The 24,844-nt window shown below is 37.1% G+C and overlaps 1 protein-coding gene across 4 annotated transcripts in view; it reads left to right on the top strand.

Annotated features, from left to right (window-relative positions):
* Window positions 1-24,844, top strand: part of LOC120527253 (WD repeat-containing protein 7) — a 522,770-nt gene that overhangs the window by 39,637 nt on the left and 458,289 nt on the right. For all 4 annotated transcript variants that reach the window (XM_039750464.1, XM_039750463.1, XM_039750462.1 and 1 more), the window contains exons 4-9: window positions 3,980-4,058; window positions 11,172-11,346; window positions 14,450-14,526; window positions 17,408-17,527; window positions 18,805-18,950; window positions 21,268-21,370. In XM_039750464.1, coding sequence (XP_039606398.1) covers window positions 3,980-4,058; window positions 11,172-11,346; window positions 14,450-14,526; window positions 17,408-17,527; window positions 18,805-18,950; window positions 21,268-21,370 — 700 coding nt within the window. The remainder of the gene's footprint in view (window positions 1-3,979; window positions 4,059-11,171; window positions 11,347-14,449; window positions 14,527-17,407; window positions 17,528-18,804; window positions 18,951-21,267; window positions 21,371-24,844) is intronic.

Raw genomic sequence — 24,844 nt, 5'->3', positions numbered from 1 at the left:
CGGCTGCTGCTTTACCACCTGAGACCACAGGTCCGCCACGCCCTCGAACCTCTGCAGTTTGCATACCAGGAGACAGTGGGAGCGGAGTAGCCATCATCTGTATGCTACACCGATCCCTCTCCCACTTGGACAGAGGCAGTGGCGCAGTAAGAATTATGTTTCTGGACTTCTCTAGCGCCTTCAACACCATCCAGCCTCTGCTCCTTAGGGACAAGCTGACAGAGATGGGAGTAGATTCATACCTGGTAGCATAGATCGTGGACTATCTTAAAGACAGGTATGTGCATCTTGGGAACTGCAGATCTGACATTGTGGTCAGCAACACAGGAGTGCCGCAGGGGACTGTACTTTCTCTGGTCCTGTTCAGATATACATTGGATTTCCAGTACAACTCGGAGTCCTGCCACGTGCAAAGGTTTGCAGACGACATTGCTATCGTGGGCTGCATCAGGAGTGGGCAGGAGGAGGAGTATAGGAACCCAATCAAGGACTTTGTTAAATGGTGCAACTCAAACCACCTACAACTGAACACCAGCAAAACCAAGGAGCTGGTGGTGGATTTTAGGAGACCCAGGCTGCTCATGGACCCCGTGATCATCAGAGGTGACTGTGTACAGAGGGTGTAGACCTATACATACCTGGGAGTGCACCTGGATGATAAGTTGGACTGGACTGCCAATACTGATGCCCTGTGCAAGAGAGGACAGAGCCAACTATACTTCCTTAGAAGGCTGGCGTCCTTCAACATCTGCAATAAGATGCTGCAGATGTTCTATCAGACGGTTGTGGCAAGTGCCCTCTTCTTTGCGGTGGTGTGCTGGGGAGGCAGCATAAAGAAGAGGGATGCCTCACGTCTGGACAAACTGGTGAGGAAAGCAGGCTCTATTGTAGACATGGAGCTGGACAGTTTGACATCCGTCTATCTATCTATCTATCTATCTATCTATATTAACAATTTCTTTAGGTTTTAATTGTGTTTTGTTGTGTGTATGTATATATATATATTTATATATATATGTATAAATGTATATGTGTATATATTTTTTAAACATAAAATCTGCAAGTCACTTTATAGACTGCAACTTGTCCCCATAAATTATATAATATGATGTCTTGAATATTTTATTTTTTCCTGAGACCTTGAACTTTGGAGATTTATGTTTCATTTTCTTTTTGTTCCTTTTTTTTGGATTTGTTATTTTACTGTTATTATTTTGCAAATGTCATGTTGGGATTTTGCTTTGCTGCTATTTTGTGGATTCGATGACAAGGCACAACAGCTGGTTGTTAGAGGATGCCTCGTGGTAAGCTTTATCACAGTGTGAGGATAAAATGTTTTTGCTTGCAGTTTTTTTTTTTAATTCTTGTGTTTTTTTCTGACTTCTGGCTTTGTTTTTTTTAACTTAGTTTTGGTTTTGTATATTTGAGTTGATCACAGATATGATTGAATACCTGGTTTTGACTTTGGTGAGTTTCTTAACTCTTCTTTATCTTTTAGTTCCTTCTTTCTGTCCTTTTAGCCTGCCAAACATTCTGTTTTGACAGAACAGTGTTCAATTTTAATCCGTTAAAGGTATGGATGGGTAGAAGTAACACAGGTTGAGTCCAGAAAAGCGTTGGAGTACCAGCATGGTCCTCCCTTTTAATCGTATTGGCAGCTTTTAAACAAAACAGGCACACAAGGGCCCAAAATATAGCAAAACACAAATAGCCTCCTTGGCTTCTCAGAAAGGTTAGAACTCTTGAGACTGGGTCTGGCTTGGGAAACTTTCTCCTCTACTAAGTTCAGGTCCCAATGAGACCCCAATGTTCGATCTGACCAGACATCAACCACAGCACCAACTCTGGTCATCGCTGCTGTTGTGAAAAGAATAGAGATAAATGCCATCAACTCAGAGAGGCAAGTTCGTTGTACCATGTGAACATGACTGAGAGAATAAAACTGAATTAAAAAAAAAAACACTAACTTTTGCAAGTAGCAAAAATTTACACCGGCTGTTACGGACTCAAATCAAATGTATGATTTTATTATGTAATAGTAATAATAATAGCAGTTCACTACTCAAAAGAGTAAATGCTGGGAAGACGTGGGATCGAACCTGCAACCTCTTGATTTAGAAGCAGCTGTTCTTATCTCTACACTAGCCGTGCAATAGATAAATGGGCTCAAGTTTTTACATATTGACAGCAACATGTAAATGGAATAATTTCTTTTTCTTTGGTTATATTCTTGAATAAAGGCGCACTTGTTTTGTATACCTTTTGTGAAAGTATTTGAAATTTGAACTTCAGTCTTCATACATTATACATTTCAAGTCAACATTTTATCAATTTTATCAATATGAAAAAAGTTTGTTTTAGTTAAATGTTCAACATTTTTTGTATTGCATTTCCTGTCATCCAACATTTACCCAGATCGTAGTACACATGGAACACATATGAAATGCATGTATTCCAAATAATAATATTTTGTTTACCTTACACAACTCCAGGCACCTCACACCCAGATGGTGGGGGGATGGGATAGCAGGCTGCTTGGTGCCTGTGTTGATTGACACATTTACAAAACAAAGACGCTGATGAAAAGGTGCAAAGGAATTTAAGGTGGCCCGGCTTTGCAACTTTTTTCGTAGGCTTCAGGGATTCTAATGTTAAGGGTACCAGTGTCCTATTGTGAAAAAAGTGATAGAACTTACCAAATATGGCCATTTAAGAAAATGTGCCTTCAGTCAAATTCGATTTTGAAGTATTTCCAGAACTGAATTTCTGAATTCAAACTTGAAGCTGCACAGTAATACCCCAAGTCATTTTAACATATATTGAGTAGCGGGACCTTGCAGGCACTGCAAGATGTCAACTTACAAATTCAGCATGGGATCAAATACTTATTTCCCCCACTGTATGTATCCATTACTGCAGAGTGTGTTACCAATGGTTTTCTTGGGGACTGTGATCCCAACTCCCTTCGGATCATTAACAGGCTCCTCCTGTGTAGTTTTGGGCTTATTCCTTTCCTTTCTCATGATCATCCTCACCCCATGAGGCAAGATCTTGCTGGAGCTCCAGACAAAGAGTGATTGGTGGTCATTTTATATTTCTTCCACTTCTGATTGATTGCACCAACAGTTGTCATCTTCTCACCAACTTTCTCGCTGAAGATCTTGTAGCCCATTCCAGCCTTGTGCAGGTCTACAATCTTATCTCTGACATCCTTTGTCAGCGCTTTGGTCTTGCCCATGGTGGTGGAGAGGTTGGAATGGAAGAAATTGATTCTGTGGATAGGTGTGCTTTATACACATATGTATAATTGATTAATGAATCAATTGATTGATTGTAACTTGAGTGCCACATAGGCACACAGCCAATTGTTGGAGCCAGAATTCTGGCTGGGTTGTAGGGGATCAAATACTTATTTCTCTCATTGTCCTGCAAATCAATTTGATAACTTTTATGTAATGTGTTTTTTTCTGGATTTTTGGTTGATATTCTGTCTCTCTCCATTAAAATGAAAGTACCATAAAAATAGAGACTGTTCATTTCTTTGTAAGTGAGCAAACTTACAAATTCAGCAGGGGAACAAATACTTATTTCCCCCACTGTACAATGTTTCATGAAGGTAAGATTTCTGGATTAAATTTCACATCTGGTTGCTTTTACATTGTTCTTGTGCCTGCATGAGCTTTCCTATGGGCACTTTGGTTTCCCTCCCACATCCATAAAGACATACTGTTTAAGCTAATTGTTCACTTAAAACTGAGCTGATGGGAATTTGAGTATGGATGTGTGAATGGAACCTGCTGTGGACTAGTGCCCTGTCTGAGGCTGGTTCTTGCTTTTCACCCCGTGTTACTGGGTTAGGCTCTATCACTTTATGTCTCTATGAGACTGTATAGGTTGAGTGAGTTTGAAAATATTATGTCATATATTATGCTGGTAAATTTTATTTTTATTTATGAAAACGTGTAACTTTCCTTTTCAGTGAGATGTGCCTGTGGGATGTTAGTGACGGCCGATGCATAGAATACACAAAGTTGGCTTGTACCCACACAGGAATACAGGTAAAAGCAAACATTTTTCCTTGCACAGTCTGATAAAACAGTATTTATTGCAAAAGTTTAAGAGGAACAAGGTGACACTGTGGTTAGTGTTGTAGCCTCACAACTCCGGGAACAATTTCTCAGCCCTGTAACTAACTATGGGCATGCCGAATCTGTCTGTCTGTCCTTTCCTTGTGTCCCCACTTTTTCACATGCTTGATTGCTGGCTTTGAATTGGCTGAACATTAGTATGTATTGGGTATATGTGTGTTCTGTGATGGGAGAGTGTCTGCCCAGATTTACTTAGTTACTAAAATAGGTTCCATCTGTCAAAAATTTTGCATTAAAACGTGGGCTCAGAAAAATAAATGGATGGAAACATTAAGATAGTTAAAATCAATGTGTTTTTGTCTTCCTGACTTTAATAATATTTTTTTCTTTTCCCACCAGGATTTAATGGTCTTTTTTACATGTTTGCATTGAACCTGTAGTTTACATGTAATAAACTAAATGCATTGCCACAAACCCAACAAATGGGAAATGCTTAAGAATTTAGGAGACTGCAGAATTTGAAAGACTGCTTTAGAGACTGAAGTTTTTGATACTTTAGGAAAATGTATCAGATATTTTTGCTAAATTAAGGTCATAACTAACATATATGATATTCAAGTGCTTCAGTTAAAGAGTGTTGGGGTTTATAAAGCAGAGCCTAACAGCTTCAGCACAAATGCTGTCTGCTTGTGCTTATATAAAATAGAGCACCCAGGAGGCAAAACATGTTGATGGTGCCATTTATTCATTATGAAGGGATACAGTACAAGCAAAGTTTTTTCTGTTTATGGTATATTTTTAAAACAGACTGTGGAACTTGATGAAGACAAAAAGATAATTGAATTACAGTATAGTAAGACAAGACAGTGGCCTGAATTGCTCTTTAGAAAGTTCATAGTGGTTAGTACGAATGTAAGCATTTTAAGATATGAATTAACAACATCAGATTCCAAAAATCTGTAATGGTTAATATAAGCTCATTCATTTCTCATGTTTCTAGATGTTATTTAGAAGAATGAACAGTACTTTTGCCAGTAACAGAAAGAATTGTTTTATTCATCCAGCTAATCGTCTCATTTTTAGACCTGCTTAGTGTAGTCCAGGGCCATGTGTGGGTGCTTTTATAGGCACCCTTATTGTGTTATTAGCATTAATGATTCAAGTGTGTTTCCAAGAGCTCAGGTATCTGCTACTTTCTGGGAGGTGCACCAAGTAACATTTTTAATACATAAACATAATTACTGCATATTACTTTTAAAATACATTTTCAACGATTATTTCTTATAAAGGACATTTCTGTATTACAGTAAAAAAAACAAAAAACAAAAAAAAACCTTTGGAATGGTCAAGTCATAGTCCAGACTTCAGCCCTGTTGAGATACTCTGGCTAAACCTTAATAGTACATAAATTAATAGTCCCAAATAGTAATGAACAGTGATATATATATATATACAGTGTGTGTGTGTGTATATATATATATATATATATATATATATATATATATATATATATATATATATATAGTGATATTTGGCGGCTTATCATCCCGCCAGTACCCCCAGGCTGCCAGATGGAGCCCTCCCTGCAGTATGGAGGTGCCCCGAAGACCAGCAGGGAATCATGGACGATGTAGTTTTTATTCTCCGCCCTGCTGGATACCTCAGGGGCTGCAAGAGGGTGCTGCAGGGAGGACCGAGGACTCATTTGTGCTCTATGACCCGGAAGCTCGTCATAGGAAGAGTGACGGGCATCCGGGGTGAAGAAAAGAACTTTTACCTGACCCGGAAGTGATTGAGGATCACATGGACTGGGGATTGAGAACTCTTCCGAGTCAGGGATTATAAAAGGACTGTGGGAGTTGCACTGGTGCATTTGTGTCTCCCATAAAAGCAGCTTCACTTGAAATCACTTTGTGATTTTGCACGGGTAAAAACGTCCGCTGAAGTGTCAGATTCTTCTTTAACTCTTCTGCTTTCTGTATCTTCTGCATTGCATTCAGGTTTTTCAGGTTATCCTGATGTTTTGTCTCATAGTGCCGTCTTAGATTAAATTCTGTAATTACAGCCACGTTAGCTCCACAAATGAGACACACGGGTTTACCGGCAATGTCAGTAAAAATATACTCAGCCTCCCATCGGTTTTTAAAGGCTCTATTTTGAGAATCAAGTTTTCTCTTCGGCATCGTGTGGGCTAGCTTCGCAATAACTTGCAGCATCATAAACTAGACTTGATTAATGCGGTAAGTGTTCGGCAAGGCAGCTGAACCGCTGCATTATGGGATTTGTAGTTTATTGTGTTACCAGCACTTCATATCCCCAGGCCATTAATAATAGTAATATATAAAATGATCTCGCGGGCCTTGAGTTTGACACATATGGGCTAAATAGAACTTTAAAGATATATTTTTTCGAATGTGATCATGCAATTCAGATCGAGTTGACGCGCACTACATCGAGCCCGCGTGCTATTGTGGTTTTGCCTGTGTGCCTCAATAAGTCGCCCTCCCCTCGCTCTTACTTTTTTATCATTCATCTAATGAATACACTGAGTATGGCTTTACCAAAACAATCATTGATGGTGAATAAAGTATCCATTATTCATAAAGCTTCAATTGGTGATCTGTCTTTCAGCGTTAACCGCATATTTTTTCTTACGTCTCAAACCAAAGGGATGCGGGGGTAAAATGAATCGGGACGCGCACGTACATACTCAGTGCACCTCCTCTCGGGAATCAAACCTCGGACGTCGGCGCTAGAGGCGAAGCCTCTACCATTGCGCCACGCTGTGTGGTTTGTCTATTTAAACGTATGTAGATCGGGGAATATACATACATACATACATACATATATATATATATATATATATATATATATATATATATATATATATATATATATATATACACCCGCGCTTCGCAGCGGAAAAGTAGTGTGTTAAAGAAGTTATGAAAAAGAAAAGGGAACATTTTAAAAATAACGTAAAATGATCTATACTAATAAAAGGCAAAGCCCTCACTCACTCACTCACTCACTGACTCATCACTAATTCTCCAACTTCCCGTGTAGGTAGAAGGCTGAAATTTGGCAGGCTCATTCCTTACAGCTTACTTACAAAAGTTGGGCAGGTTTCATTTCGAAATTCTATGCCTAATGGTCATAACTGGAAGGTATTTTCTCCATTAACTGTAATGGAGTTGAGCTGCAATGACGGGGGGGCGGAGTTTCGTGTGACATCATCACGCCTCCCACGTAATCACGTGAACTGACTGTCAACGCAGTGCGTAGAAAACCAGGAAGACCTCCAAAAAGCGCTTAAGAAAACATGCATTATATAATTGAGAAGGCAGTGAAACAATAAGAAGTGAGCGAGTGACATATACTACCACATTCATGAGTGTTGCCAGCTCGGAAAGAAAGCAAGGTGTAAACCTAAACTTTAAATTAAGTTCATAGACAGGCTACGCTGGCTTTCACATACCCACAGGTAATGCGGGATACAAGTTTAATGAGAGGACGAGGATATAAACGAGTTTTGATCACTTTGTAACTAAGTTAAAATTGTAGGTGAAGGGTGTGCTTATGCAAATTCCGAGACTGTGTTTGTGGGGATTGACAGTTAAGGCAGGTGGGGAGTCACGTCATCATCTCCCCGCCCATTCATCCCATTTCACTCTGAGCTGAGCTCTGCAGCTAACGCCGTCTTCCGAAGCAACTTCGTCAGACTGCCACCAAATACTCACAGAAAAATCCACAAGTTAATACACACGCTCTCTCTAGAGTTTCTCCACACTGAATCCTCCAGGCACTACTTACAAAAGGTTACATTGACAATCGTGTTACGCTATTTTTAAAATCTTTCCTTTTCTTAGCACAAGCACAGCTGAGAAGCTTCGATGCATGTGCTCCATAACGCTTAAAAATAATGCATTTAATCACACTTTGCATTACAAGCAAAGGGAGCTTTTGTCAATGCATGATTTCCTGGTACACCGATTACACTGATCAGCGCATCCCGATTCATTTTACCCTCGCACCACCTTAGTTTGAGAAGAAGTATGAAAAATATGAGGTTAACACAGAAAAACAGATCACCAATTCAAGCTTTATGAATAATCGATTCGCCATCAATAATTGTTTTGGTAAAGCCATCCTCCTTCCATTTTATAATTTTTCCGCCATTAGCCATGATTAAATGAACGGTAAATAAAGTAAGAGCAAAGCGAGGTGACTTATTTAGGCAGGCATATATATGACAGCAACACTCATGACAATGTCAATCATGTTACGCTATTATTAAAATGTTTCCTTTTCTTTTCATTACTTCTTTAACACACTACTTCTCTGCTTCGAAGCGCGGGTATTTTGCTATATATATAATATATGAATTACCTCCAAAGAGCGCTGAGACTTTTGATATCATGAACGTGTGTACAAAGGGGTCTCCTGCCCAGCAAAAGTCGAGCAGCCAGCGCGCGGCATAGCTGTGCCGCCTTTGAGAGGCTGACTGCGCTTCTGCTTTAAGTCAAAGTGAGCACTTTTAATTTTTTCATCCTCCCCTGCGCTATAGCCCAGACAAGTGCAAACACGGACCCCTTTTCTACACCACGGCAAAATAATATTAAGGCGATTCACACTTTCTTTTGCACGTATATGATTATGAGGTCCTAAACTCGGATTATGAATTCACGCACACGAGTGCAGGACTGACAGTGCCATCACAGCCGATTAATGGCGGGACGCCTCACCAGTCTACACAAGACCCACCGCGACTGTCCCCAAAAGGCGATCATAACGCCAGCAAACACATCTCTATACTATATAAAAGAAAAGGCAACTTTCCTTTCTTTACACCTTTTTCCTTTTATGCCAAACCAAAGCCTTTCTCTTAACACTGCAGAGGACACAAAACTAATTTTCTTTAAATGCCGGTAAGGCACATTACCAGAGGCACAAATTTGAACGCTCACATAGACAATGTAATTTCTATACCACAGCTGTCGTGTAGTGCCTTTCAAAAGGGATCTACTACTGAGAGATGATCCATATATATTTTAGCTGCTGTTAGTTACTTACCTGTTGTGTTACACAGTCTTTAAAATGTAGTTTACCCACAACCACTCCAGTAGTGCTCAATGTACCTGTACTTCTTGAAACGTTAATGTTTTACTGTTTAATAACTTATAGACTATATTTTATTATTTTTCCCTTGCACTCAGTGACCAAAGCTATACACACACATATAGACACATACAAACATACACACACCCTATCTACATTATATATATATATATATATATATATATATATATATATATATATACAAACACACACATACATACATACATACATACACACATATATATAATTTGTGTGTATGTATGTATGTGTGTGTATATATGATGCAGATATGTATGTATGTATGTGTGTGTGTGTGTGTGTGTGTGTGTGTGTGTGTGTGTGTGTGTATATGACAGCAGCAATCCAAGCTGTGAGAAAACAGTAAAAAGGAGGCATGTCAGACGTCGTGGTACATTTTCTGATGCAGCTAGACGAAAATAACTTTGTGACGCTGCCACCAAATACACAAAACAATTACTTTGACAATCATGTTACATTATATTTAAAATGTTTCCTTTTCTTTTTCATAACTTCTTTAACACATGACATCGCTGCGAAGCGCGGGTATTTTGCTATATATATATATATCACAGCGACACTCATAACAGTGACACAACAATTACATTAACAATCATGTTACGTTATTTTAAAAATTTTTCCTTTTCGTACCTTCTTTAACACACTACTTCTCCGCTGCGAAGCGCGGGTATTCTGCTAGTTGTCAATATACAGTAATTGTTTTGTGAGTGTTATGAGTGTTGCTGTGATCAAGGATTTGATTATCATTATTTGTTTCAGTCAGGTTCCTTTTTGAAGGATGTGTTGTGTTCAAGTTACATTCCGTGTTTGTCAATCGTTGTAAAGATAACAGGTTTCATTCATCGATTCATTTATAACTGCATCAATAAACAGCTCGTCTTCCTCTTTATCTGAGACATGACACACTGCATGCAAGGGTTTTTTTTTTTTACACTGTCTTCTTTTAGCAGGACATTGACTTTTTCCACCCCACGGCTGTATTTAATGTTAGCTAAGACCCGGCACTTAAAAGTTTCTCTCGCAGTTTCGCTGAGTTTGTGCCAAACACCACCCTGCCCATCTCATCTTCCTCTGCATAAGCACAGTCCTTCACCCGTGAATATTTAGTGCCAGTGTTTCTATTGGATTGCCGCTGATGGACGGCCTTATATGGGCAGGCACTAAATTACGAGCAGAAGTCTATTATAGTATATGGACGAAAAAATAGGTTCCAGTTATGACCATTACGCGTAGAATTTCGAAATGAAACCTGCACAACTTTTGTAAGTAAGCTGTAAGGAATGAGCCTGCCAAATTTCAGCCTTCTACCTACACGGGAAGTTGGAGAATTAGTGATGAGTCAGTGAGTGAGTGAGTCAGTGAGGGCTTTGCCTTTTATTAGTGTATATATATATATATATTTTTTTTCAATTTATCCGTATTATATAATGTAAATATAAAAGTAGAAATTAACATAGAAAATCATTACTTTAAATTAATTTCTGCTAACTGTACTTCTGCAAGATGGTTTTCATTCCTTTTCACACATTGCTTCTGCATATTGGTTAGTTTTTGTTGAATAAGTGATGACAAAGTAAAATCCCTTTTGTGCTGGTTTTCACCTTTGGGTAAAAGTATATGATTTTAGAACATGGAAGAGACTAGATAATTTCAAATGGAGTATGGTTCCTTTTACCATTCTAGTACATATTGCTTTCAAAACGATTGCTACCTTTATTAATATATGAAACACTGCTATCGTTTACATAGCACATGGTGACCTTGATAGTGCTCAAACCATTGGTTCACTTTAATAATTTTTGTGCTCGTGTGGCTTTGTCAGGATTATGGTGATAATTGCAAATTTTTTCCTCTGTTATATAGGAAATATTTTCCTTGCATGATAAAGGTTATTAGCAAACTAAAATGTTTATTTTTATTCTTCAGTTTTATCAGTTTACAGTTGGAACTCAGCGAGAAGGAAGACTTCTTTGTAATGGTCATTATCCAGAAATCCTGGTAATGGATGCCACCAGTCTAGAGGTTCTTTACTCTCTAGTATCGAAGATTTCTCCTGACTGGATCAGCTCTATGAGTATTATTCGTTCACATAGAACCCAGGGTGAGTGTGCATTTTTTCCTTTTGTCAATTTTTGAACCAAATGAAATTTTACTTTATTATTTTTTTTAATATATGAAACCATATTTGTCTAAACTGTATTTTGTTATAGCCGAATACTGTTTATTCTGGGGATATATTAAAATTAACATAAACATGAGTTTACAGTTCTATGATACTCTCAATGATCTTCTATGCAATGCAGTGCACAATTTCTTTTTTTTCTGCTTCTTTTAGGAGAGCCACAGTAGATCATCTTTTTCTTACCCTCCTGTCCTCTGCATCTTGCTATGTTACGCCCATCACGTTCATGTCCTCTCTCACCACATCCATAAACCTCCTCTTAGGCCTTCCTGGCATCTTTATCCTTATCATCCTTCTCCCATTATACCCAGCATCTCTCCTCTGCACATGTCCAAACCAATGCAATCTCGCCTCTCTAACTTTGTCTCCAAACCATCCAACCTGAGCTGAACCTCTATTGTACTCATTTCTAATCCTGTCCATTCTTGTCACACCAAATGCAAATCTTAACATCTTTAATTCTTCTACCTCCAGCTCTGTCTCCTGTTTTTTGGTCAGTGCTACCGTCTCTAACCGATGTAACATAGCTGGTCTCACTACCATCCTGTAGACCTTCCGTTTCAGTCTTGCTGGTACCCATCTGTCACAAATCACTTCTGACACTCTTCTCCAGCCACTCCACCCTGCCTGTACTCTCTTCTTCGCCTCTCTTCCACACTCCCCATTACTCTGTACTGTTGATCCCAGATATTTAATCTCATTCACTTTCACCAGCTCTTGTCCTTGCATCCTCACCACTCCTCTGACCTCCCTCTCATTTACACACATGCATTCTGTCTGGTTCCTACTGACCTTCATTCTTCTTCTCTCTAGAGCCTCTCCGGGTTCTCTACAGCTTTCTCCCTACTCTTGTTACAAAGTACAATGTCATCAGCAAACATCATAGTTCACGGGGACTGCTGTCTAATCTCGTCTGTCAACCTGTCCTTAACAATTGCAAATAAGAAAGGGCTCAGAGTCGATCCCTGATGTAATCCCACCTCAACCTTGCATGCATCTGTCACTCCTACAGCAGATCTCACCACTGTCACACTTCCCTCATACATATCTTGTACAACTCTTGCATACTTCTCTGCCACTCCCGACTCCAATACCACAACTCCTCTCTTAGTGTCCAACCTCTCATACAGCTCATCATACACCTTTTCTTTAGCTTTTGCCACCTTTCTCTTCACCTTACGCCTTATCTCCCTGTACTTCTGTCTACTTTCTGCATCTCTTTGACTATCTCACTTTTTCTTTGTCAACCTCTTCCTCTGTATACTCTCTTGTACTTCCCCATTCCACCGCCAGATTTCCTTTTCCTCCTCCTCTGTCCAGATGTCATACCAAGCACCCTTCTTGCTGTCACCCGTACTTCTTCTGCCCAGCTATCTGGAAACTCTTCACTGCCTCCCAGTGCCTGTCTTACCTGCTCCCTGAATTCAACCTTGCAGTCTTACTTTTTTAACTTCCACTGTGCAGTGCATAGCTAATTATATGTTTATCGTCTCTGTATGTAGGCATTCTATGTTTGATGTAATTTTCTGTCACAGTCTAAAGATTTTAATTTATTTTAACATTGAGCTCAGGATAATTAATCAGATTTGTAAGTTATTATAATTTTTATTCAATAAAAAAGAATATGATCAATCCATAGAAGTAGAAGTTTAGTTTACGTGCCATAGCTAGTGCTCCTTTCTCACAGATCCAAACCTCATGCAGTCAAATCCTGCATCTTGTCATTGCTTGTACAGAGTTGTCTTTGTATCTGCATGATTTTTTTCTCCAGGTATTCTAGTTTCCTCCTGAATCCCCATAAATGTTCATGTTGGGTGTATTGTGACTCTATTGTGAGTGAGAGTAGGTACAGTATGTGCATGCTTGTGCCCTTTAATGAACTGGCACCCCTGTCTTTGTTTGCTTTCTGTCTTGTGCCAGGTGCTGCAGGAATAGACTCTGATGCCAAGAGGGCTTGATAGTGTTTTTATAGTTGAAGTTAGAGGTTTACATACAAGCTCAAGGTGTTATACAGTAGATTCAAATATAGCATGGAATGAGAAGTGAGGCATGAACAGAAAAAAATCTTATATTAAACAGTCATACACATATAATGAGTAGTTTTAAGTCTTAGAAAAGTATCACTTGGTATGCATACAGTCAAAATTTAATTTAGATGTAAGAAAGCACATCAACTATATGTAATGTAAGCTTCAATTCAAAGCACACTTTGTGCACTTGGAAGAGAAATGAAATGTTAAAGATGGCACAACAAAAAACAATTACTGAAAACAGTGTAAGAGAGCAGTATGAAACTCCTCAGGAACAACTCTAACAAGGTATGCTGTGCTAGATTAGTAAGACTATTCATGCCATAATATTTATAGGTTGATCATTTCAGAGTCTGAATGCATTATAACTAAATAATCCTTTGGTGCCCTATAGCTAAAGAATCCTAGACTAGTTATTTTTATCAGATTTTTAAGAAGACTAGCTTCCTGAGATCACAATGTATGCACTGGATGATAGCACTTTAAGATTGTAATGTATACCTAAGAGTTTTGGCACTAATAAGGTCTATAAGATAAAGGGTCTTAAATATTTATAACTTTATATGTGAAACAGAAGGTTATAAAGTTTGTTTTAAATGTAGTTTAAGTAGTTTATGTAGTTTAAATAGTTATAGTTTAAATAGTTATAGTTTTTACTCCTAGTTATTATTACTGCTGCTTTTTTGGAATTAAATGTAGATTAGTATAAGAGTGATTCTGACAGCTTTATTATGAAGTATTAAAAACTCTGTTCTGCTTAGAACAAAAGAATGAACTAGCTTTTCAATATCCTTCATTGTATGGATGTTTTCAGTATTTCTAAATTGGAGAAAGCAAGTTTTAGAAAGTACGAAAATGTGATGACTGCAGTTTCAAGTTTTTTAAATTCATTTCAGAAACAGATAGCATTTTATTTGTGTTCTATATGGACTAACAAATGATCATGTATAACAACTGATGTTTTTATGTACATTTTTACCCTTTCAAAACAGAAGATACAGTAGTTGCTGTAAGTGTGACGGGGATATTGAAAGTTTGGATCATTACAACAGATGTCAACAGAATGCAGGTATTGATATTAAAACGATTGTGACATACTGTATTTGTAATAATAATTGAAATAATACAGATTAGATGTTATCATTTTTGTTCAGTAAGTTGCATGTTCTGTTTTCTTCTAACAAGCCTGGAAGTTACTTTCAACTCATGAGATGGTTCTGTACTGGTTTTGTTTGTTGGGATACTTGGCTCTTGATATAATGTTAAGAGTTCAGTTACTTTCTGAATATTACTGTATCAGTTTTTTTTATAAATTCTAATTTTATAAATTTGAAGAATTTTATTGAATCTAATTAACATCATGATATTATGATTACATTTATATATAAACTGACCATAAGGTCTAATCTGTACAAATTGTTTGGCATTTACCAATATGAAAATGAGACTTTATGACCACATTGCAACACAGGTTTTGCATTTCTGTTTGCAAATGATTTCTGTCAGTATATTCCCTATTAAGATGATTGTATTAGTGAAACTAAGACAGAGACAAGAATTCCCTAAAATATGACAGTTTATTCAGTAATTATTATGCCTTTAAATTTAGTGAATTGGAGAAACTTACTTACTGTTAATTGGGCTTTAATATATGCATGAATGTGTAAGTGTGAGTAATACTGGACAAATAATTAATATTTTGTACTGTGCACGCTTCAATATGAAGTCTATTTTTGGGATGGAGTGGCACACTTTTTAATACTGCTTCCTTACAGCTACATTGCATTGTTGTACATCTGTATCCTGCCTGGTCCTGTCACTGTCTGTGCAGTGTGTTGATCATAGCTGTTTAAAACACTCCAAATGTTGTCACTCTAGCATATAACAGGGGCTGAGCATAGCACCCCTTGGCTTATATTGAGCATTTTCCACAGTATAACCTTAACTTCAGTTTTAGAAGTTTCACTTGAATGACAATGAACTTTGTTTCATGTTGGAGCTGTGTAGGTTTTAATCTGATCATTCTGGTGTTGTTATTGAGCTAATTAGCTGATTGTCTGCTTAATTATAATATTTTTCATAGTGTTTTTTTCTACTTTAAGTTTTAAACACTAGAGTTTGTGAAGTACATTTTCTGACCTTGACTAGTCAGTAGTTTAATATTTTGAAATTGAAATTGAATATTCTTTGTAATATATAAGTGACTTATTGCCAAACTGCTTTGATTTGAGTAAATTACTTTGAACAGAACAATTTTCCCCATATGCTTTGTCAATTTCTGTCGAAATGAATGTCTGAGTTTGAGGAATCCACACTTTTCAAATTTGTTACACCATATGTGTTTCCATTGTTTCATAAAAGCTTAAACAGTGACAATTTATGGGCCTGTCTAACCACAACTTAAACACATTGGTGAAATCTGCACATAGTGCAGTCAAGCTAACCAAGGTTAATAAACTAAAAATATGTTGTATATTTTGAATTGATAGCTTAAAATATAACAAGCATTTATCTAAATACATTGTCAGTTTGATTTTAGATTAAATATTCTGTTGGTTGTGGGTGGTTTATATTTTCTACATATTTCATATATGGAGGAAATATTGTCATTAAAAAAATTATTTTAGGTGTTAATCAGAAAAGCACATTTTGATATCCGTTGAACATTCTGAGCAGTTTTTGGAAGATTTATATACAGTATGTGTGTCTATGGTAAAATGTTTTCTAGAGTCTGGAACTCAAGAATGAACAGACTTTATGTGATAACTGAAATTTTGGATGACTCCAAAGTATTCCACACCCTTCTTTGAAAGTTTAATGCTAATAACAGCCTAACCACTGTTCAGATGTTCACAAAATTTGTCGTATGCGTTTAGGATTTTGAAAGAAAATCTTTTGTGAATTTTGAGCTCAATCTGAAAGTTGAGTTTGGATATTTAAAGTTTAAAACTTTTAAACTCAGCAGTGCCATCGTATTTTGCATATGTTATTGATGAGTGATGAGATAAGTATGATAGTCATTTGCGATATAATGAAAGCTCTTTTCAGTGAAAATTCAGTTTTATATTCAGATACAACTGCTGAAAATGATGTTCTTCAGAGATAAATGAGAATCTTCTAAACAAACTTAAAGGAATTTCTTCCAAGTTGATGTTTCCCTTTTCTTATCCATTTTTGTGTGTGCATCAGTGTGTTTTTGTACAGTATATATCATATAGTGTAATCATCCTATTTTTATAATCCTTCTGTTCATTTAATAAATGATGGTTTTCCTAAGTTGCCTTTCCTCCCAGTTTCCAAAGGCACACAAGTGTGGTGACCTTTAATTAGCATAGTCAGATTTTGTGTTGGCACTGGGTGGACTGGCACCCCATCTAGGACTGATTTCTGCTTTGTGCTTGATGGTGCTGGAATAGGCCATGAATACAATTAAGTAAATTCAAAATAGAAAGGTGTATGTTTTTATTCTCAAAATTAGTGTGGCACAGTTACCTTCATTTAAGTCTAACTTGTGAAACCGTAATCCACAGAGGCAGGTAAGAAAATGTATTACTGAGTTCTTGACGAATGTCTGTTTAATCATTGGCTTTGCCAAATGTGAAGCAGATGGTTAATAAAATACAAAACCTTTCTTCACTGTGCCCTAAATTTACTGGTGCCCACTTTAGGGCAAGTCTTTTATTGTGAGTTGGTTGCTATTTTGGGTTTGCTTTACAGATATTCTCTTTTATTATTGGAGACATAATTAAAGCAGTTGCTCAGTTATTAATTTCTAAATAATTTGCCTGTTAAAATTTTAATTTGCAATTTCTGAGGTTTTTTGTGTGCTCACTTCTTTACTTTGATTTTAAATGTAAAAAATGCACATATTTTTGCTACTTATTTTATATTTACGTATTACTTACTTATTCCTAAAATAATCCCATATTCTTCATTTTGTTATTTTTTAGGATGCTGACCCTGTCTTTGAAGAAGAGTCAAAGCCGATTTACAGCCAGAACTGTCAATCTATTTCATTTTGTGCATTTACCCAAAGATCATTATTGGTTGTTTGCTCAAAATATTGGAGGGTAAGCCTTAAGGCCATAGCAGCTTTTGTTTAATCAATTTTACATTTTTTTGGAATTTCCCTTTCCATATCTTTAAACAGTTATTGGATTATTATTTTCAGGGCTTGCATTTTCAGCTGCAAGTTTTTCTTTAAGTAGTGTTTTCTTTCAATTTTAAACCTTCAAATGTTTATAAGTGCAGTGCACTGCATAAACAACATAATTTGAAGGTTATGTGAAGTGCAGTATTGTTTAGGGTTATGTTTAAGGTTTGTACCCTCACTTGAATAACAGTCTGTAAGGTAGACAGTTATTAAATGCAGATTGCTTGCTGTATTATTTTAAAGCACGTATTTAAAAGAAGAATATTAAAAGTTTCTTGAAATTGGTAAATTGTTAATGGGAGCAATAGATACAAATACAAAGATACTGTTAAACATTAATATAGCTATTGTGAAGGACAGCCGGGTCCCATGCCCAGCAGGGACGCCCCTGCTGCTTATGTTCCGGGGGAGCCGCCATGGGCAGTCCAATACCTCCCCCGAGACGCTTGGTGGCAGCCTCCCTGGCCGATGGTGATTCCCTAACCGCCCGCAGGGCTCCATTGGAGATGGAGTCCTCCACAGCTTGGTTGGGGTCCGGGGTGGCCGCTAGGGGGGGCTGTCTGCTTCCCATAGCCCGGCTGGATGAGTCTTCAGCCCCACCCGGAAGTGCAATTAGGACCAGGTGGTTAATCACCTGGAACGCTTCCGGGTGGGCTATAAAAGGGCCCAGCCACCACCACTCGAGAAGCCAGAGTTGGGAGGAAGGAGACAAAGCTTGAGGAGGAGTGGTGGTAAAGGAAGGAAGGTGGTGTTGCTGTGAGTTGGACTGGTGGTTTGTGGGACTGTGTATTGCCTGTGGGTCACGGGGAAGACGTGTGCCCACGGGTGAAGAAAAATAAAGGTCTTTGTACTTTTTATACGTGTCTTCGTGTCAATCTGTGTCGGGTCCGGCGCCTCTATAGCGCCTTTGTTACACTATGAACACTCTGACTCTGTTCAAAGGGATTATTGAACTTTTTTGTTTTCAATGTGGAATATTTAGAACTGCCTGGTGAACATTGGTAAGATGGCCTTGTCTGTCCGGACAAGTGGAAAAAGAGTCAAATTTACATTTCTGCAATATCTTTTAATGTGCAGCACATTATTTTGTGTCACAAGATCATTTTGAATATTCTCTTCACATAACACTGAAAATACTTCCTACCATCTAACATTTTCAATTGCAAAGAAATGTATATTTCTGTTTATTGACAGGTGTTTGATGCTGGAGACTATTCTCTTTTATGTTCAATGCCCAGTGAAAGTGGGCAACTGTGGACAGGGGGTGACTTTATTGCTGCAGATAAGATCATTGTCTGGACCGAAGATGGTTGCAGCTACATTTACAAGCTCCCAGCAAGGTATTAACATTTTATTAATCAGAGGCAATACATTTATTTTAGTATGCAGTCTGAAAAGTGACTATCCAGCATTGAATTCTTAAATCTGTACAACAATGTATTGTTTTGTAAGCAGTAGGACTCTATAAACTGTGACCTCCAGTGGGTGCCACCGAGCCCCACACCCCAGACACAACCCCACCAAGACAGTTCCTGGTGCAAATAAATGTATTTTTTATTCACAATACCTTTTTCCAAAGTCCACACTACAATTTCCAATCCACAATACATCCTTCCATTCCTCTAGTTGAGTTTTGCACTCTACCGTCTGACTTAACTGTTGGAGTGAGATGGCTTCCTTATATGATAGACCTGAAGCACTTCCGGAGTCATGACCTTGCATAATGGAAGCCTCACAAACCAGAGAGGTGTATTTCCAACAGCACCCCCTGGCGGCACCCAAGGACTCCAAAAGGGGCTACCCTTCAAACCTACAAGTCCCAGACAACCCTGTGCGCCCACACTGGTGCCAAACTTGATGAACTTTTCACAGTCCCCCAAGTCCATCCATTATTCTTTTATCTTGACTGGGATAGGAATCAGTAACCATCCTAGCCAGGATGTGTGTCCTTGCACATTGTCCTTCCGTTTTGGCTTCCTAGCCAGGCAAGGATTCACCTTCCATCCCAGTCGGGGCACCAGTCTAAACACCGTGGTGTTTGCAAGGCTAATATTCAAGTTAAACATTTTAGTGGGGGAAATTAAATGTTAAATGTTACATTGTAAAAAATGTTTAATTTCTCTTTTGCGTTTCTTATATTTTTCTTTTTTTGTTGTACATGCTACATTTTTATTTAAAACCTTTTATTATTTTATCTGCTTTAGAGCAACACTTGATTTTGCATAATGTTGGCTTTTATATTTCTGGAAGTCATTATAAAAATGGTAGGTAAGAAGTGCTGTGGTGGTAGGTAGAGCATGTCCATTTTTTCTCTGAAAACAAACGTATACAAATTAAGAGGCTCAGATTATTTAAGATCTACAGTACAATCAGTATATAAATTCATTCACAAATCCAAAAGCAGTATAGCTGATGAGAAGTCATATTGCTATCAAGTTTGTAGATGACATATATGCACAACTACTGGAGAATCCTTGGAATGCAAAGTCTGTCATTAGATGAGATATTAAAATAAGATGATTCTATGTAAGTTGGACTGTTTGCGTCACTGTTAAAGAACTGTCTTGCTTAGGGTCATATCCAGCTCAGCCCATCAGTGTCCAAAGGCTGTGCTTTCAAGTGACACAACCTGCAAAGTTGAATAAAATCATTTTTTAGCTAAATGGATGGCATTGCTGTTGTAGTTTTGTCACTGACTCTAGTAGGCTTGCATGTTGAGCCTTATAACAGTATTGCAAAAGATCACATCAATTTACAGCATAATACTTTTGTTACCTCAGGAAAATGAACCTTATATTTTTAGACCTAAAGATAATCTCATGTAATTATCTTAGTGATAACTGAAAATAGGTACACAACTATTCTTCTTTATAAGCATCTTCACTGGAGGAATGCTGTGCATGTAATCACTAAACTTTGTTGCCATTCTAATTTAACTTGATTGGAGGACAAATTTAAATGTATGAATTTGTTAAATTGCCCCAAGAACTTCTCTAAATAATATCATGCAAACATCAAGAGTGTCATGTGCTATGCCACTGAAAATAGTTCACCAGCATGTTTTGTAGTATCTTGGGAAATTGCTAATGGATACATAACAGACATTATTATTTTTTGTTATTCTAGTAACATAATATGAGTAATCAATAGAAAGGAAACTTTGGAGAAACTGGTCAAATTATTCTATACATGCAGAAGCCCTCCAGTTATTTTAAATAGTTATTGAATTGGAAAGTGATGGGTTCAAAGATGTGGATGATTTGGATTTAATATTTGAAAATGGCAAAAACAAACAAGTCATATTCCTTACTGCAGCTGTATCAACAATATGGTCCTTTGCATAGAGTTAAAGTTAAGAGTCTTGTATAGCTTTTGCTTTTAGTATTTTTTTGTAATATTTGAGATAATTTCAAAATTATTATTTTAGAGGTTTGAACTTCTTTTGTTTATTTGAATTACCTAATTTTTTACAAGCTAATTTGCCTTATAAGCCTGGCAACCACGTAAGTAGCTTTCACTTACTGAAAGTACATCATTTTAGAATCTAAAACCTTCAGTGTCTTTCATAATTTTTACAGGTTGGCCTTTTATTAATTTTGTTTTGTGACGTGTCTGCCTCTGCACAGCATTCCACATATTTTATCTTTTATTTTTCAGCTGTCTTCCTGCTAGTGAGTCTTTTCGCAGTGATGTTGGAAAGACTGCAGAAAGCCCCATCCCTCCTTTATTATGTAGCATTCTGGACAGAAAAGACAAACAGGTAACTAAAGGAGTTTTAACAATGTGTTTTTATAGGAAGGCATTGAGCCCAAAGTTGTTTATGTTTTGAAAGAAATTATAGTTTTTTTTGTTTCATAAACGTTTTACCTTAATAATCTTAAATCATGACTGGGCAAATATTTTTGTTCTTTTACTTGTCTCAGGAGTGGCATGTTTTTCATTTTCTGGTTTTAGTTCAACAGTTTTCTTTGTTTTATTATTTCTAAATCTAAATCTGAATAGCATATGTTTAGACATCAAAATAATATCAGGCCCACTACTGTGTAGAATTTTAACCACCCAGTCTATTAATACTGAACCTTGAGGTTAAAATACTCATTCCATTGTTAATTTCTTCAACAGAATAAGGATTACAACCATTTGCTAAGATTTAACATTTCTTTTTCACCAGTGTCATATTTTATGATTTATGAAAAGTATATTATTTTTGTGTTCAGTGTTTAATTTTGTGTTGTAAAATTGTAAAGAAAAAAAAAACTTTTTGCCAAGTAGTGTATTTAATTATTATTAATTCAAATACCAGAAGTTATTCACTTCTGCCACAGATATCTACTATAATTGTACTTACCTGTTCTGTTTTGTGGGCATGTGAAATTAATGCTTTGCTTTGTGTTTTATGTTACTTTTTACTAGTCTTTATTAGTGTTTACACCATAGTATTTGTGTTAAAATAAACAAAAAACAGATAATGAATAGTAGAATAGAAGACACCAACGTATTGTAAATCAGCATCAAGGTAGAGACTGATGCATTGAAGATTTTTAAATATGTGAGTCGGAATAATTTTGATAACTAATTACTGAGGTACTATAAAAAATAGCTGCAGAAGAAAAAAGGAATACCATCCCCCCACCACCTCAGGACGTGCAAAAAGTTCTCCCATTTTCTGCCTAGATTGATTATCTGGGAGTGAGGTAACCACAATTGTAAGGGGAAATAATTTGATGTGTGTTTTGTGTCTACAAAAATCTGTGTAAACACATCATTAAAACAGAAATGTTTTTCATGTTTTATTAATAAATGGCAAAATGTAGACAAGAACTGTATAATGTGTGAAGGCTGATGGCCAAATATCAAATAAACAGTTTCTCAAAAGGTGCAAGTATAATACGCCAGCTTCCGTGGTGCAGTGGTAAGATCCGCTGACTTATAATCCGGAGATCGTTAGTTTGAAACCGGCTCCCCGGCAAATTTACCGTTTTGAGTAGTGAGCTGCTCTTATTTTTAATATTATACAATAAAAACATACATTTGATTTGTGTCTGTAATAGCCACTGTAAATGTATGGGACTTGTAAAAGTTAGCGTTTTTTTACTTTTATATTTTCTCAGTCACGATCACAATACAGCACCCCCCACATTTCCTCTCCCCCAGATCTGGCACGCTTACTTTATATCTGAAACTGGGAATAACTGTAGATGTAAGTGGTGTTTTGAGACAATGGAACTGTAAATTCTCTGATCTGGAAGCATAAAAGCTGACATACAAACGCTAGTAAATCTGCCTTCTTAGTATCTCACCGTCACTTTAATTTTTTTTTTTTTTATTCAGTTTTATTGAGTGTTCCTGCTCACACTGATTTAGTATGCACCTTATGGTCCGTTATGTCAAAATCGCACTGACAAAAACCAGAGACATAGGTATATATGATATTTGGAATAACTAATTTTATGACCTGTATAGTACATTTCGAAAAACATTGTGGCACTGATGCAACATTATTCATATTATTCATATTCATTCGCACGCCTTCTTGCGCTTGTAATCAGTGACTGTGTTTTTTTCTTTTGATCATGCCAGTGTCCACTTTTGGGTGCATGGGGTGTTTCTTTTGTACTCCAAGACATGCAGAGGAAAGAATAGTACAGAGAGGTCAGTTCTGCACTATATGCAATCATCAGATTCAAATGTTAACAGTTCACATACACCCAAGTACTGTCCTTTCTGCATTTACGACATGTGTACCTGTTGCAATGTACGCACTTTTCTCTGTGTTGTGGTTACTGTTACACTGAAGAGGCTAAGGAAGCGGTTGTCTTGGAACAGTAGCAGAAGAAGAAGGCAGATTCACCAGCGTTAGTGTGTCTGCTTTTATCCCTCCATCAGAGAATTTCCAGTTCCATTGTCTCAAAACACCACTCACATCTACAGTTATTCCCAGTTTCAGATAAAACTTAACAGTGTCAGATCTGGGGCTGGGGGTGGGTATTGTATCGTGATCGTGACTGAGTGAATAAAAAACGCTAAATTTAACAAGTACTGTAAATTTACAGCGGTTGTTACAGACACAAATCAAATGGATGTTTTTATTGTATAATATTAACAAGAAGAGCAGCTCACTACTCATAACGGTAAGTTTGCCAGGAAGTCGGTTTCGAACTCAAGACCTCCGGATTATAAGTCAGTAGATAACGCTACACCACAGATGCTGTCATATTGTACTTGCACCTTTTGTGAAATTGTTTATTTGATATTTGCCCATCAGCCTTTACACATTATACAGTTCATGTCTACATTTTGTTATTTATTACTAAAACATGAAAAACGTTTGTTTTAACAATGTGTTTACACACATTGTTGTTGCCACAAAACATACATCTAATTATTTCCCCTTACAATTCTGGGTATCCCACTTCCAGATAATTAATCAAGGCAGAAACTAGGAGAATTTCTTGCCCGTTCTAAGGGGGTTCGGGGGTATGGTATAGCAGTCTGCTTGCTGCTTGGGCTTATCAACACATTTAGAAGACAAAAGACGCTGACGGAGAGGTGCGAAGGGATTTAAGGTGCACCGAATTTACGAGTTTTTTCGTTGGCTTTGGTAATTCTAGTGTTAAAAACTGCAATGAAATGCTACTTTTGCTGAGAAATTCTTTAATCAAGTTAGTTTATTTACAGTCTCAGCGTGCAGTAACAAAACTTGTAAAACCTTGTACATTTTACAGATTATATGATGTACACACATAAAAATACAGATTAGGATAAACATACAGTAAACAGATCAATTTAAAGTTGATTGTCATAAAAAGATCTAAGTCCATTAATGCTGTGCTTTAGTATTACATATCAGAGTTAACCATTAAAAGTATGTTATGTTAAGCAGTAACTCTGCGTTGGTGTAGTTTGAATGAGTGAGGGCATAAGTGTGAGTGAACTCTGTAGTGAGGCAATGCTCTCCCCATGGTACACTTCAAATCACTTTAGCATGTAGCAGGAATTAGTCGATAAGGTTAAGACAACAAAGAGACCATACGGGCTACCATACTTTCAAAGATCTCACGTCTTTCACTTTAATTTTTTTTCTTTTAATAGTAATCAAAATGTTTTTAATACTGCCTAAAAGAGGAAATAAATTTTAGATGGCAACTGTGAGCAGTAGTAGCACTGCTGTCTGTGATGATGCGGGTTCTACTCCATGGCTCCCACTTTCCTTTAGGGAGCCTCTTGAACCCAA

This window comes from Polypterus senegalus, chromosome 4 (assembly GCF_016835505.1).
Source record: "Polypterus senegalus isolate Bchr_013 chromosome 4, ASM1683550v1, whole genome shotgun sequence".
Lineage (NCBI taxonomy): Eukaryota > Metazoa > Chordata > Cladistia > Polypteriformes > Polypteridae > Polypterus > Polypterus senegalus.
Note: the sequence above shows the minus strand (reverse complement) of the source record. Positions and strands in the feature narration are given on the sequence as shown.